Source organism: Cebus imitator, unplaced genomic scaffold (genome assembly GCF_001604975.1).
Source record: "Cebus imitator isolate Cc_AM_T3 unplaced genomic scaffold, Cebus_imitator-1.0 Scaffold281, whole genome shotgun sequence".
NCBI classification, from domain to species: domain Eukaryota; kingdom Metazoa; phylum Chordata; class Mammalia; order Primates; family Cebidae; genus Cebus; species Cebus imitator.
Window position 1 is genome coordinate 1,080,670 of NW_016107596.1, and position 16,404 is coordinate 1,097,073.

General features: G+C 40.7%; 1 protein-coding gene across 7 annotated transcripts in view; it reads left to right on the forward strand.

Moving 5' to 3' along the window:
- The window catches only part of TAMM41 (TAM41 mitochondrial translocator assembly and maintenance homolog), a 59,055-nt gene that overhangs the window by 15,727 nt on the left and 26,924 nt on the right, over positions 1-16,404 (forward strand). For all 7 annotated transcript variants that reach the window (XR_001817291.1, XR_001817292.2, XM_017501458.1 and 4 more), the window contains exons 4-5: positions 1,207-1,357; positions 13,280-13,404. Coding sequence is in view for 5 of the 7 variants with exons in the window: in XM_017501458.1 (XP_017356947.1) it covers positions 1,207-1,357; positions 13,280-13,404 (276 nt within the window). In the remaining 2 variants the exon portion in view is untranslated. The remainder of the gene's footprint in view (positions 1-1,206; positions 1,358-13,279; positions 13,405-16,404) is intronic.

Sequence of the window (16,404 nt, forward strand, 5' to 3'; positions counted from 1 at the left end):
GGGTTTCACCATGTTGACCAGGATGGTCTTGATCTCTTGACCTCGTGATCCACCCGCCTCGGCCTCCCAAAGTGCTGGGATTACAGGCTTGAGCCACCGCGCCCGGCCCAGTGCAGTCTTTAAAAATCTCAGAAGAGACTGGAGCTCTTAGTATTTTTTTTTTCTTTTCTTTTTGAGACAGGGTCTCACTGTGTCCTTTAGGTTGGACCGCAGTGTTGTGATCATGGCTCACTGCAGCCTCAACCACCTGGACTGAAACTGTCTTCCTACCTCAGCCTCCTGAGTACCTGGGAACCACACATGTGCATCCCTATGCCTGGCTAGGTTTTGGGGTTTCTTGTTTTTGTTTTCTAGAGATGGGGTCTCACTATGTTGCTCAGGCTGGTCTCTTGATCCCCCTGCTTTGGCCTCCCAAATTGCTGAGATTATAGGTATGAGCCACCAAACCTAAGTTACTGTTTGTATTTTAATGGATTTGCAGAAAGTCTCAAATGGCAGCTTCTGCTCTGTGTTGAGAAAAATTCTTCTTATCGAGCAAAGCAGTTGCTAGTATTCTAGACACTTCACGTTTATTATTGTAGTCAATCTTTGTGACTGTTCTTTGATGCAAATCATTTGCCCAAACTCACATAGCTAGTAAGTATCTGAACGTGAGCCCATATCTACCTCTAAAACCCATTCTTTTTCTACTGTAGCTAATTTTCTTTCATTTTTCCTTAGTCAAGTTCAAAATCAATGTAACTAGAAATCATGAAATAGAGCATGAACTTCCTATGTTAGATATGGTTCAAGATTACAGATGAAGTCTAAATAAAGAGGTAAAATGCCTCTGTCAACTAAAAAATTAAGTGATGACAATGAGATTATAAAATTTAAAAATTAAGTTTGCAAAGGACTTTTACTCTTTTTCAAAACCTATGATGCGTTTCCTTGTTTAAGAAGAGTATTTGGGTGGTTTTTTTTGGCATTTTGATCCTTTCCTGTGTCATGATTTCTTTGACTTTGGCATAAAACAAGGAGATTCTGGGATTACTATTAGAGGAACAATTTTGTGTCACCTGAACCAATATTCCAGGATCTTCAGTGGGAAGAGTTTGGGACAGTTCCAGTGCATGTGTAATACTGGAACAATACTTGAGCAATACTTCATGCTTGAGCAATACTTCATTTCTGAAATTTTTCTTTTCAATGTTCTGCTTCTTTCAGGTGAAAATTGTCACAATGAACGAGGATATAACTCTTAGATCAGCCCTTGACAGAAATCTAAAGAGTGCTGTGACTGCTGCTTTCCTCATGCTCCCGGAAAGCTTTTCTGAAGAAGACCTCTTCATAGAGATTGCCGGACTCTCCTATTCAGGTTAGTGTGGTTGCTGCCCAGATGTTCTGCAAGGAGGAGATTTGTTGTTTGAAGGCTGCAGATATCCTGTTCTCACTCGGGACTGGAGCTGCTACAGTCTTAGTCGTAAATCGTATCACCTCATGCATGGTTCCTGCACTAACCTCCTGATTTGCCTCCCTGCCTCCCACATCCCTTCTCCACATTTCTGTGCTTATTGTCCCAGGGTACTTTTATTGTTAATTTTTATTTTGAAGTAATTTCAAATTTACAAAAAAAAAGTTTCAAGAATAATACAGAAAACTCCCTTAGGCCCTTTTCCCAGATTTGACAGTTTTAACATTTCACCATATTTGTTTTCTCATTTCTCTATCAGTGGTTTTCAAACTTTAGCATGTGTCTGAAAAACCAGGAAGTCTCAGGTTAAAACACACACTCCTGGGCCCTACCCCAGACAACTGATTTAGCAGGATTGAGGTGGGGCCCATGAATTTGTATTTCTAGAAACAAGTTCCCAAGGGATGCTGATGCCCCTCCAGGGGTCCCAATTTGAGAACCATTGTTTTCTCCATATGTGTAAACAAACTATATTTTTTTCTAAACTGTTTGAGAGTAGTTCACACATATTATGTCCCTCTTAGGCCATGTACCGTACTTGAGTTTGTGTCTCCTAAGAATAAGGACGTAGTCTTATATAACCATAGTACGTTCATCAAATTCAGGAAACTAAACACTGATACAATGCGTGTATCAAATTTATAATCCATATTTTAAATGTCAGGTGTCCCAGACTGAGGCAACTAGGAGGGTAGAGTCCCTGGCCCCTCACCCTTGCTGCAACCAGAGGAGCACCACATCTGTTTACTATAGTAAGGTTCCGTGTAAGATTTCATTTACGAAACAAGTGGTCTAGTTTTTTAAAGGTTTAAAAACCACCATCTTAAATAAATATCATCTTTCCCCATTTTTTAAGTATGAATCAAAGAACTTTATGCTCAGAGCATTGCAAAAGCAATGTTTACTTAGTCTCTGAATCCCAGTATAGACAGATAAGATTTCATGATAATTTAATGCCATAAGAGACCTTAGAGGTTTTATTCTTCCATCTTCTCAAAATTCATCTACTGTGACTGTATTTGCAACACTGGAGAGAAAGGCATGGAAGCAGCCTTGCTCTCTGGGTGCTTCCAGCTTCACCTGGCAGCCTCCCTGCCTTCCAATAAAAGACATAGGGGAAAAGAGTGGCATGGCCTTGTGCCTGAATGAGCAGGCCACATGCACTGTGTGAGCAAAGGGAGTCACTTTTATTAGAGTGATTCCCTCCCCATATTTCCCTGTGAAAAAAAGATGGAACAGAAGCCTTTTATGAAGGCTGACTTGGTGGGAGAAGATGGAGGACTGTTTTCTACTCGCCCCTACCACTACCAGTCCTCCATTTTTTCCCTTTGTAGTCAACATCATCGAAGCATTGGGTGGATTCTGGGAGTTCCCTCTAAATTCTGAACGTTGACTAAGGAAATTTACAAATGACCTGGCTGCTTTCACCTCTTTAAAGACTCTTAAGTTAGCCTTCAAGCTGCTACCAATCTTTAGCTGATTTTTGCTGGAACTAGACAAGACTAATGAGGGTAGAAAATGACATAGGTTCTGCAGGTAGATCTCTTTCATAGGTATGAGACCTACCCTAGGCAAAGTGTTGAAAGGCACATTTTCTTCCTTTATGCCAAATTTCATATTGTCCACTCATCTCATTTTTATTTATAACTTTGATATTGTCCATCTTTTTCCAGTTGAGAGATTTTATACACACACACACACACACACACACACACACACATACGTGTATGTGTGTGTATTATAATTATGTACAGTCCTGAATCTGTGAAGTTCAACATTTCTCCTGGGATGGGGCAGGAGAAGGGACAGAGAAACCATATCTGTCCACGTTGTTAGACAAGCTTCTGCCAGTAATTGCTCAGGCAGAGGCGAGGTCTATTAGTATTACTTGTAGCAATAATAGTCCTTTACATTTTATATATTATTTAAGGACTACTTTGACTGCCCTGAGGTCAGTATTGTTATAAATGATGGGTGAGAAAAGAGTGGGTGAAGTATGAGAGGCTGCAAACTGGAAAGGAGAAAGCTTTGTGTTTATTTTTTATTATTTTTCCTCCACCCTTTCCTCTTTTTTTTCTTTTTTTTAAGAAAGCTTTCTAACCCAGCCAGGTGTGGTGGCCCTGTAATCCCAGCAATTTGGGAGGCCAAGGCAGGCAGATCACTTTAGGTCAGGAGTTCAAGACTACCCTGGCTAACATGGCGAAACTCCATCTCTACTAAAAATATGAAAATTAGTCAGGTGTGGTGGTGCATGCCTGTAAGCCCAGCTACTTGCAAGGTGGAGGCAGAAGAATCACTTAAACCAGTGAGATGGAGGTTGCAGTGAGCTGAGATCATGCCAGTGCATTCCAGCTTGGGTGACACAGTGAGACTGTGTCTTGTGTCTAAAATACATAAATGTATATAAAGCTTGCTAACCCTTTAGTTTTTCTTAGAAGTCAGCATTTAAATGAACAGGAAAGGAGCCCCAAATACATTTTAAAGGGTCACCTTGAATTTTGTTATGTAAGTATAAACTATTAAAATGGCTAATTTTAGGCAATGGTCCTGGTTTAATATTTATCAAGCAAATCAACATCTTACACCCTAAAGAACTGCAGATGGAATTTCTTCTCTAAGGAGCTTCACATTAATAACATGCAGTCACAGTGAGTCAGTGGTAGAGTTGAAAAACAACGCATGTGAAAAAGGCAAGAAGGATGTGAAAGAATATGGCGTGTTTAGCGAGGAAGCAGTAGATTGGTGTGACTGAAGTCTGTGGCTTAATGGCAGGGAAAATGGCATTTATTATTGGGTGCCAAGGACTACTCTCAGCACTTTAAATTTGATAACTAGTTTAATCCTCACAATAACCATTTGATTTAAATGCTGTGTCATTGCTGCATTTTACAGATGAAAAAACTGAGGCCCAGAGTGGTTCCCTGTCTAAGGTCACTCATTTGGTACATGGTGGACTAGTTTGAATACCAGCTTTCTAGAGGTATTTGAACCTTTCTTTTTTTGTTGTTTTATTTGTTTTTTATAATTTTATTTCCTGAAATGCAAGCTTGAACCTTTCTGAACCCCCAGTTTTCTTATTTGTAAAACAGAAATAACTATCTCACAAAGAAATATTCAGTGAGATAATATATGTAATAGCTTCCAAAACCGTTTTTTTTTTTTTTTTTTTTTTTTTTTTTTTTTTTTTTTTTTTTTTTTTTTTTTTTTTTTTTTTTGAGACAAGGTCTCATTCTGTTGCCCAGGCTAGAGTGCAGTGGTGAGATCACCACTCACTGCAGCCTCGACCTTTGGGGCCCAAGCAACCCTCCCACCTCAGACTCCCAAGTAGCTGGGACACCAGGTGCAAACCACCACACCTGGCTAATTTTGTTTATTTTGTGTAGAGACAAGGTCTCGCTATGTGCCTTGGGTGGTCTTGAACTCCTGACCTCAAACAATCCTCCCGCCTTGGCCTTCCAAAGTGCTAGGATTACAGGTGTGGGCCACTGCACGTGGCTGCCTCTAGCATCTTATCTCATTGATTGTCAGTGCTCAGAAAACAATTGCTGTTATTATTATTTTTATGTATTATTGTTGGTCACATAGGTTTTCCTCAGGTTGAGACACTCATTTGCTCAGTCATTCAGTGATTGATGGACACTTAGGTTAGCTGCATTTATCATTGTTTTAACAACATTGCTGTGAATCACTTTGTACAGATTACTTTGATTGGGGAAGGGGCAAAGGAGGCACTGACTTCTTTGGATGTATTCTCCAGAGTGGAATTATGTTGTCACCTGTAAGAATTATAAAACTTGTTACACATTGACAAATAATACCTGTCAAAACTGCTGGGGGCTGTGGCTCACACCGGTAATCCCAGCTTCCAGGCTGCAGTGAATTATGATCACGCCACTGCACTCCAGCTTGGGCAGTAGAGCCAGACCCTGTTTCTTAAATTAAAAAAAGAAAAAAAATTAGCTGAGTATTTAGATAGATGGATTGAAACATGACAACCCCATTTCATCTGGCCAGTTAAGGACCTCAAGGAATGAAAAACACCTTCAGGCACTTTCCTATGAGAGAGAGAATGGGTTTCTTTCATTGTGAGATTGTCTGAACACAGCCTCAGCTACTTCTAGGAATAAGACAAAGCAGTGAGGAAGTTGCCAGTTGAGTGATTCTTGAGCAAAGAAAGTAGTGATGAGTGCCAGCTCTCTAAAGTGTAAGGAAACATCCCCATTTCTGGGTTCTGGTAGAAGCCAGTAAAGAAGCATTTTCTCTGGAGTGGAAGCTAGTAAGATTTATTCCGTGGTGATGAAGCCATCTGAAAGTTGTTTTCATTTTGAGGATACTGATGCCCAGGCAAGCCACTTAACTTCTCTGGCCATCAGTATCCTCAAAATGAAAAAATGGGAGCAATAATAATTAGTTAAGTGGGTCACATAGCTTATAAGTGCCCAGCCAGCATTTGAACCCAGGTAGTCTTCATCCTGGAATGCTTCCTCTTAACCCTTTACTGTTCTACAAAAGGTCCTGGTGGACGTCACTCCTGGTTCACGCTTGGGTCACTCCTCCTCCAGGACCCACTGGGTCATACCTTCACCTCCTCCCACCAGTAGGCCTTAGTTCTGGCTTATCATGGAGGCCTTTTCTGACCCCCGCTGTGACTCCATCACTCCCTGTGTCTTTCCCTGGTTTTGTTTTTCCCATAGCACTTTCCACAGTCTGCCACACTGTATCTTATTGTTGGTTGGTTGATCTTTGGTCTTTGTTCCACCACTGAGGATGTGGAGAGAAGGAATTTTTGTCTTGTTTTGCGCCTTCTCTTTGCATGCTTCCAGCAGTACCTGACCTGTACTAGGTGCTCAGTAAATATTTCATGAATGGATTATACTGCTTTATTCCTGAACCAATATAGTGAACCTGAGTCCTCCCTATTGCTCCCTACTTTTGTGTTATCTAAAGTTGAGAAAAGAAATCCTGGGCGCAGTGGCTCATGCCTATAATCCCAACACTTTGGGAGGCCAAGGCGGGCAGCTCACTCGAGGTCAGGAGTTCGAGACCAATCTGGCCAACATGGCGAAACCCCCATCTCTACTAAAAATACAAAAATTAGCTGGGCATGGTGGCATGCACTTGTAATCCCAGCTACTAGGGAGGCTGAGGCAGGAGAATTGCTTGGATCCAGGAAGCAGAGGTTGCAGTGAGCTGAGATCGTACTGCACTCCAGTCTGGATGACAGAGTGAGGCTGTCACAAAAAAAAAAATTAAAAAAGTGAAAAGACAGCTAACAAAATGGAAGAAAATATTTAAAAATCATGTATCTGATAAGGGACTACTATCCAGAATATATAAAGAATTTTAAAAATACAATGAAAAGGCCGTGCGTGGTGGCTCACACCTGTAATCCCAACGCTTTGGGAGGCTAAGGTGGATGGATCACTTGAGGTCAGGAGTTCAAGACCAATCTAGCCAACATGGTGAAACACCATCTCTACTAAAAATACAAGAAATTAGCTGGGTGATGTGGCATGTGCCTGTAATCCCAGTTACTTGGGAGGCTGAGGTAGGAGAATAGCTTGACACCAGGAGGTGGAGGTTGCAGTGAGCCAAGATCATGCCATCGCACTCCAGCCTGAGCACCAGAGCAAGACTCTGTCTCAAAAACAAACAAACAAAAAAACCGGAAAAGACAATCCAATTTAAAACAAGAGAAGGATTTGAATAGCCATTTCTTCAGAAAAGGTATCCAAATGACCAGTAAGCACATGAAAAGTTGTTCACATCATAGGTGTTAGGGAAATGCCAATCCAAATCACAGAGACACCATTCTACACCTGCCACAATGGCTGTAGTAAAAAAGACAAGAACACATGTCGAGAATGTGGAGAAATTGGGACCCTCATATATTGCTGATAGGATTGTAAAGTGGTACAGCTGCTTTGGAAAAAAAATTTGGTGGTTCCTCCAAATGTTAAACACAGTTACCATATGACCCAGCAGTTCTACTCCTATATATCTACCTATGAGAAATGAAAACCTATGTCCATACAAAAACTCGTACACAGTGGCATCATTCATAATGAATAGCCCAAAAGTAGAAACAGCACAAATGCTTTCAACCGACAAACGGACAAATAAAATTGGTGCATCTGTACAATGAATTATTATTTAGCCACAAGCAGGAATGAAGTACTGATAAGTGCTACAGTGTAATGAACCTTGAAAACATTTTGCTAAAATCATAAAAATAACCCCACATAGTGTATGATTCAGTGTGTATAAAATGTCCAGAATAGGCAAATCTGTAGGGAGTAAGTAGATTAGATCCAGCCTGTATCTCCATTGTCTAGCATAGCTCCTGGTACTTTGTAGCCACCCAAATATTCACTGAACTGGGCAATGTTGCAATTCTGGCTGGGGATGGGGAGTAATCACTTAGGAGCATGGGGTTTCTTGTGGGGAGGCTGGAGTACTCTAATATTAGATTGGAGAGATGATTGTACAACTTTGTAAATAGAATTTAAAATGCTTAATTATTTACTTTAATGGATGAATTACATGGTATGTGAATTATATCTGAAAAAACAGTCCTGAAAGTGAATTTTATTTTGCCATATCAATATCCAGTTTGGGCTATAGTCCTTAAACACCACTGCATAAAAACCTGCACTGAATTGATCTTTTTTTCATACCATTTGCTGCCTGAGGTAGGGCCTAAATCAAGGCAGGTTGAGTTCCCTTATCTGAAGTGCTTGGGGCCAGAAGTGTTTTGGATTTTGGAATTTTTCAGATTTTGGAATGTTTGTACACATATAATGAAATATCTTGGGGATGGCCCAAGTCTATCATGAAGTTCATTTATGTTTCATAAACGCCTCATACACATCACCTGAAGGTGATTTTATATGATATTTTTAACCATATATGTTACCCACTGCATGAGGTCAGGTGTGGAATTTTCCACTTGTGTTACGCCACTGCTCAAAAGGTTTCAGGTTTGGGGACATTTTGCATTTCTAGTGTTAAGATTAGGGTTGCTCAGCCTGGATTTCCATTGCTTAGCAGGGCTCCTGATATTTTGTATCCACTTTGTAGCCACTCAGATATTCACTGAACAGAAATGACAGCAGTCTTGCAATTAGTTTAAAGGGAGAAAACTTAGCCGGTAATTACTATCTTCAAGACCCAGTGCTTCCTCCACCCTCCATCCTTTGCCCACGCTAGATACATATTATAAGTAGTATCTGCTTTACTACTTACTTACTTTAAACTTTACTTAAAGCATTCTCTAATACCTTAACATGGGGTTCCCCAACCCTTGGGAACCCCCTGTTAGGAACCAGGACACACAGTGGGAGGTGAGTGGTGGGCAAGCTCTATTTGTATTTACAGCCAGTCTCCATCACTTGAATTACTGCCTGAGCTCTGCCTTCTGTCAGATCAGCAGCGGCATTAGATTCTCACAGGAGTGCAATCCCTATTTGAACTGCATATTTGAGGAATCTAGGTTGCAGGCTTTTCATGAGAATCTAATGCCTGATCTGTCACTGTCTCCCATCACCCCCAGAGGGACTGTCTAGTTGCAGGAAAATAATCTCAGGGCTCCCACTGATTCTACATTATGGTGAGTTGTATAATTCTTTCATGATATATTATAATGTATAATTATTTAATTATTACAATGTAATAATGACAAATAAAGTGCACAATAAATATAATGTGTGGCCAGGCACAGTGGCTCACGCCTTGGGAGGCCAGCGTGGGTGGATCACGAGGTCAGGAGTTCAAGACCAGTCTGGCCAAGATGGTGAAACCCTATCTCTACTAAAAATACAAAAATTAGCCAGGTGCAGTGGCAGGCACCTGTAATACCAGCTACTTGGGAGGCTGAGGCAGGAGAATCATTTGAACCTGGGGGTGGTGGTTGCAGTGAGCCGAGACTGTGCCACTGCACTACAGCCTGGATGATAAAGTGAGACTCCATCTCAAAAAAAAAAAAAAGAAAAAAGAAAAACTGGCTGTGGTGGCTCATGTCTATAATCCTAGCACTTTGGGAGGCTGAGGCAGGTGGATCACCTGAGGCCAGGGGTTCGAGACCAGCCTGACCAACATGGAGAAACTTAGCTGGGCATGGTGACACACGCCTGTAATTCTAGCTACTAGGGAGACTGAGGCAGGAGAATTGCTTGAACCCGGGAGGCAGAGGTTGCAGTGAGCCGAGATCACGCCATTGCACTCCAGCCTGGGCAACAAGAGCAAAACTCCATCTCAAAAAAAAAAAAAAAAAAAAATGTAATGTGCTTGAGTCATCCTGTAACCATTGTCCCCTGGACCCCCATCCATGGAAAAATTGTCTTCCATAAAACCTGGTTCTGGTGCCAAAAAGGTTGGGGACCACTGCCTTTAAATTTTAACTCATTTAAATCTGAAAGCAATTTTGTAAGGTTAAGCTATTTTACAGAGAAGGAAGCTGACTCAGAAAATTTAAATCACTAAGTCACACTGGGACATTGCCAGAGTTGAAAGCCAGGGCCTTCCTGCTATACTATGCAGCCCTTCATGTCCACGCACCTTAATGAGGTCCCTTACTACTGCCTGCATGCCTGAATCACAGGGAAGGCCACTACAAGGTGGTTTACAGGCCTTGGAGTTTGCATCATTTCAAGGTCAAGGAGAAATTATCCTTTTGGAGGCCCATTGTACTGTATTGGCAGGCCTAGAGGCATGAAATAAAGTCAGCAGTCAGTTTTAATCCATTACTGTTATTTTGTTGCAAACAGATCTCCGAAGGTAAGACAAATTTATTATTATGATCAGATGCTGGTTCATGCCGTGCCCATGATTTTATTCATTTTGTTCTGAAGAAATGAGTCATAGGCCCGTTTGCTTCCTATCCCCTGTGGCTGAGCTAGTTCAGCTGCATAGCAGTGAGAGAAATTCAGTTCTGCACACATTTATTGATGTGTATGTTCCCTGTGCCAGGCATTGCACAAGGAGCTAGGGATACAGAGATAAATAAGCCCCAGTCCTTGTTCTCTGAGAGCCTAGAGTATTTTCTAGGTCCTTTAATCATGGTATGCAATTGTTTTTTTATGGGGAGGATTTGGATTGTAAAATACAATCCTTGGTATTTTAGAATGAAATCCTTCTCTCAGAGAAAGTGACTCTAAAATTGAGGAACTTTTTGTTTGTGGAATGTACAGAAAGAAGGAATGACACAAATATTTTGAACTCAACAGTTTTAGAAACTGCTCTTTCACTTCAGGGCCAGCCTTGTTAGAGTCAGAATTTGATGACATTTCATCCCTTCAGGATTAGTGGAATCCATTTTTATACGCATAAGGATTTACACAGTTGAAACTTAACCACCACTCCATTCACATTCGTCAAGTCATCATCTGTGTATCCCATGAATTTGTTTTAAAATGCTGGAAAGTAATATGCCAACATTATAGAAGTGAGGGAAATAGAGGGAAATTATAGAGTAAAATCATCACCTAAAATGTCACTACCTTAATACTGAGAGGCATTTGGACCTGGGGCACATTATCTTTGCACCTCCATCTCCTCATCTGTAAAATTGAGAATAATAGTATCTACTTTTTGGAGCTTTGCCATGACCAAATGCGATAGCAAATTAAAGCACACATGCAAAAACCTACAATAAATAAATATACAATAAATGTATATTTTATTAGAGCAAAAATAAGCATTTTTATATAGTCCCTTGATCTTGGTTTTCTCACTTTTTACAAAGTTTGTTTTTTGTTTTGTTTTGGTATGCTTAAAAAAAAATTATATAGAGACAGGATCTCACTATGTTGCCTAGGCTGGACTCAAACTCCTGAGCTCAAACAATCCCCTGGCCCTGGCCTCCCAAAGTGCTAGGTCTACAGATGTGAGACATCATGCCCTGCCTGTTATACTTTTGTATGTTTGTTTCTTACTGCACATTACTAAATGATCACTTTCCATCTTATTGTGTGTGATTGCTGTTCCATGGTAGTAACAGTATGCCATCATAGCACATTCATTCCCCCGTTGTTGGACATTTGGGTTGCCTTCAGTATCGTAAATTGTGCTTCAGTGAGCAATTTTATATATGTGGTGTATTTTTACTTCCTGGGAAACCTTAAGCAGATTTCATAATCTCTGTCTTCGCTGACTTGTATGTGGATGGGGATAGAATCCTATCTACCTGCAAGGAGGGCTATATGGATTAAGTGAAGCAATATCACAAAGCACTTGGCATAGTGGCTGGTGTTTACCAGATGCTCAGTAAACATTACCTCTTTGTGTTTTTCGCCTATTTCTTTAGGCTTGCTCCAGAGATGGGGTTTCTTGCTTCAGTGTTTTCCAGAAGAATTTTAGCAGTTTATGCTGTCAACAGCAATATGTGAAAGGACTGACTTCTTGACCTCCTTATTAGCAGTGATTCTGAATTTTAACTATCTAATTCTCCCTTCAAAACGATCTTGAAAAAAACAGGTTCATCCATATTTGAGCAGGTTGTTAGGACTGGGACTCGCTTCTGCTCACCCACCTGAACAGTCAGACCTCCTGTTCACCAAGGTCAAGTTCTGGAGGCTCTTTGGAAGTCTTGTTTTTCTAAGCCTGCAGCCTCCAGTTGCATTCCACCAAACTGTAGTGTCAGTTGGTCCTTTGAAGCTTAAAACCCAGCATATGTTATTCCTTACTCAATGAAGTACACATTGTCGGTCGTCTTTGTATTTTTACTTTTTCTAAAACAAGCCAACAGTTTGCACTAGGAAAGTCCATTGTAGCAAGTAATGACCTCTATGATCCCTTCCCTTCTCCAGAAAAAAGAAATTGGCAAGGGTAACCATATGTCCTGGTTTGCTCAGTTTATACTTGTCTAGTGTAATTATTTATAGTGCTCCCTTCACCCTCAAAAGTGACCTAGTTTGGATGATAAATTATATCGTCATCCTAGCCCCAGGGGATTCCTCAGCAGCTGGGGTATCTGCCTACACTTGCCACCTCTCCACTCCCCCTGACAACTTGCTGTCTGTCCAACAAAGGATTCCACAACATTGCTTTCACCATGCTTGACTCAGAAGGTTCTGCGTTTGTCCGGCGTCTTCTGATTTCACATTAGCCCAGTAGGCACGCACTCAAATGTGTCTACTTTTATCATTCCTTTCTCCTCCATCTTGCTGATGATTATCAGTGGCACTGGCAGGGCACTTTTCATTTGATTCAAAAATGCTTTTGTCCTTCAGAATTATTTGTTTTTCAGCTAAATTCATCCCATAGGCAAATGTAACATTTCTTATTTCTCATCACTTGCAATTTAGAAGTTATATCTGTTTACAATTTCATCTTAAATGTAAACGTCCTCTTATAGAACATTTAAGCCTTATTTTGCCCTTGTAAAATATAAGATTAATTGTATTCATAAAGCTCCTCAACAGGTCAACAATGAGGAAGCAATGGCAAGGACAAGTCTATAGTGGTAGTGCACAGCTCCTGTCTCCCTGATTGGCCACAGGCAGAGTTTAGCCCGTAAGATGAGAGTTTGTAGGTACAGAATCTTCAGCATTGGAAAAACTAAAACATGTTAGCCACTCACTTATGATTACCTTGTGTACCTAAGTAACTCTAATTTAACTGACATAAAGGGCTTTGTGATTTGAGAGACCCTCTTTTCCTCCAAACAAGTGCTGACATTTCTTGGGTAAAGTGTCCATGTTTTGAGGAGGAAAAACAAGGTTTTGGTGATGGATCCTGCCAGAGTGAACCCATGCAGTGTCACTGTCGTTCATAGGTCAGAGTGTGGATTCTTAATGGAAGATGTGTTTATCTCTTTGTTTTTACTAGGTGACTTTCGGATGCTGGTTGGAGAGGATAAAACAAAAGTGTTGAATATTGTGAAGCCCAATATAGCCCACTTTCGAGAGCTCTATGGCAGCATACTACAGGAGAATCCTCAAGGCCGGCTGGAGGTAAACTGTAGGTGGAAAATAGCCTTGCATTGTTTCGAAGACAAGAGCTATTTGCAGGAAGAAGGTCAGGTGTAGAACAACATGACTAATGTGAGAATATTTATAGTTTAAAAAGTACTATATGGGAACATATGGTTCTATATATCTCGAATAGTGCTAAAAGGCAGCAGAGACTAGTAATAAGAGGCTGCCTTTGGAGAAGGGAACTAGGGGCAGAAGTGGGAGAGGGACTTGTTTTCACCATGTGTCTTTTTTGCCATTGGGAGTTCTTATGCCTGTTAATTACCAGTCAAAACTAATGAAAATAAACTTTTAGATCACTCTCATTCCATTCCCAGACCCATTTAGCTCCCCAGAGGTAACTGTACTGACATTTTGGTGTCTATTATCTTTTTCTTTTTTGGGGACAGGGTCTGACTCTGTCACCCAGGCTGGAGTACACTGTCATGATCTTGGCTCACCTCAGCCTCAATACCCCCAGCCTTAGCACCCTCAGCTCAGCACTTCTGGAGGCCAATGTGGGCAGATTACTTGAACCCAGGAGTTTGAGACCAGCTTAGGCAACATGGTCTCATGTTTTGTAGATACAGGGCAATAGCCTGTCTCTACAAAAAGTATAAAAATTAGCTGGGTTTGTTGGTGTGCACCTGTAGTCCCAGGTACTTGGGAGGCTGAGGAGAGAGGATTGCTTGAGTCCAGGAGTTATAGGCTACAGTGAGCCAGGATTGCGCCATTGCACTCTAGCCTGGGCAGCAGAGTGAGACCCTATCTCAAAATAAAAAATAATAATAAACGAATAAATTATCCCTTGGAGAAAAGTAATCTAGATTTAAGGTTTTTTGTTTTTGTTTTTTAGCTATGAAAACTGCAGGGTTTTTTTTCTTTAATGTAAAGAACACTGTATTTTACTTCGTTTCTGCTCTTCGCCATCCACATAATAGGGGCAACAAACATTGTAATGAGTAATAGATTAACGGAATTTCTAGAGCTAAAAAGGGAATTAAAAAAAATAGAAATTAGTGGCTAGGCATGGTGGCTCACACCTGTAATTCTAGCATTTGGGAGGCTGAGGCGGGTGGATCACTGGAGGTAGGGAGTTTGAGACCAACCTGACCAACATGGAGAAACCCTGTCTCCACTAAAAATACAAAATTAGCCAGGCGTGGTGGCACATGCCTATTATCCCAGCTACTCAGGAGGCTGAGGCAGGAGAATCGCTTGAACCCAGGAGGCAGAGATTGTGGTGAGCTGAGATTGCGCCATTGTACTCCAGCCTGGACAAGAGTGAAACTCCATCTCAAAAAAATAAAAAATAAATGGAAATAGGAATTAGTTTTAAAATAAGAAAAGAATAGAGAGTGACATATGAAATTCGAGAATACCCACCACGCGGTTTAACAGATTTTGCCACATTTTGTTCAGGTGGAGGTTTTTTATTTTACGCATGCACGTGGTTTAAAAGCCAAATGGTACGTCAGTTTTATAACAAGAAGGGCAGTTCCCTGTGTATACCATTCTACATTCTCAGCCTTACTTACCAGAGGCAGCTGCTTTCATCTCTAAAGCTGATTCTTCTGATATTCACTTCAGTGTTCTAAATAATATACTTTGACTATTATTTCCTGATTTTTTTTCAATCTTTCTCTTTATTTTTGCCATCCTGGAAAATGAGGATTTTTTTTTACCGTCTTACACTGCCCCATCAATTCACATACCAATACACACATTTACACACACGCACTCAGCACACACATTGTCTTCCCCTCCTACCTCATGTCCTCATGCTTCACATAAAGGTGTTTCATAATTTTTGGTTAGGTTAATATTCAGTATTTACTATATTGTGAACAGCTTTTTCTTTATTGATGAGCTGTGGTATTATGAAGTTCCCTTTCCTATACAACTTTGTTTATCCTGGAGTTGTCTTATTTTTTCAGTTGCTTAGGTCATTCTTTCATCCTCAAACTCTGACAGATCTGTAAAACTCTTCCCATTATAGACAGATTATCGGTATTTTTTGTTTCTTGTTTTTCATAGGAATATTTTTCCTGGAGCCCCCTGCCCTGTTCCCTTCTCGACTGGTTGTTTTCTAGCTTGCACAGCTGCACTCCTCCACCTTCCTTTCATTATTACCCCGAGAATTCCCTTTGCCTCCCCTGTGCTAGTTTTTGGTTCTGTGGGTCTTGCATTTTCCTCTGCCATGGCTTACCCTCTCATATTAGTGAAGTATGTCTTTTATTACCTTTTTAAAGGGTGTGAGGTAGTTAAATTTTTGAGACTTTATACCTCTGAAAATTCTACCTTCCCTTTGATTGATAGTATTGGCTAAATATCAAATTCTAGGGTGGAAATAATTTTCCCTCTTTATTTATATGTTTTCCATTAATTATTCAAGCACTTGCTAGGTTCATTCATCCTCCCTCTCTCTCTCTCTCCCTTTCTCTTTCTCTCACTTTTCTTTTTTCTTTTCTTTCCTCTTTTTTGTTTTTGAGACAGGGCCTTGCTCAGTTGCCCAGGCAGAGTGCAGTGGCGCAATCCCAGCTTCCTGCAACCTCAAACTCCCAAACTCAAGCAACTCTCCCACCTCAACCTCTTGAGTAACCGGGACTACAGGCACACACCACCATGCCTGACTGGTTTCTGTATTTTTAGTAGAAACAAGGTTTCACCATATTGCCCAGGCTGGTCGCAAACTCCTGGGCTCAAGCCATCCTCCTACCTTGGTCTTCCAAAGAATTGGGTTAACTCATGTGAGTCACTGCACCCAGTCTCAGTGAGACTTTTCTATCTGAAATTTTATAAGCTTCAATTCTAGGGAATTTTCTTTCATTATTTCTGTAATTATTTCTTCATACTCATTTTCTTAGTTTGTTCTTCCTGGGATTCCTCTTAGGTTGTTGCTAGGTCTCCTGGTTTAACCTTTTATCCTGTCTCTGTCTCTCTCACTGTCACTCTCACTCATCACTTTAGCTTTATGGGAGAATTTTTCTGATTGGTTTT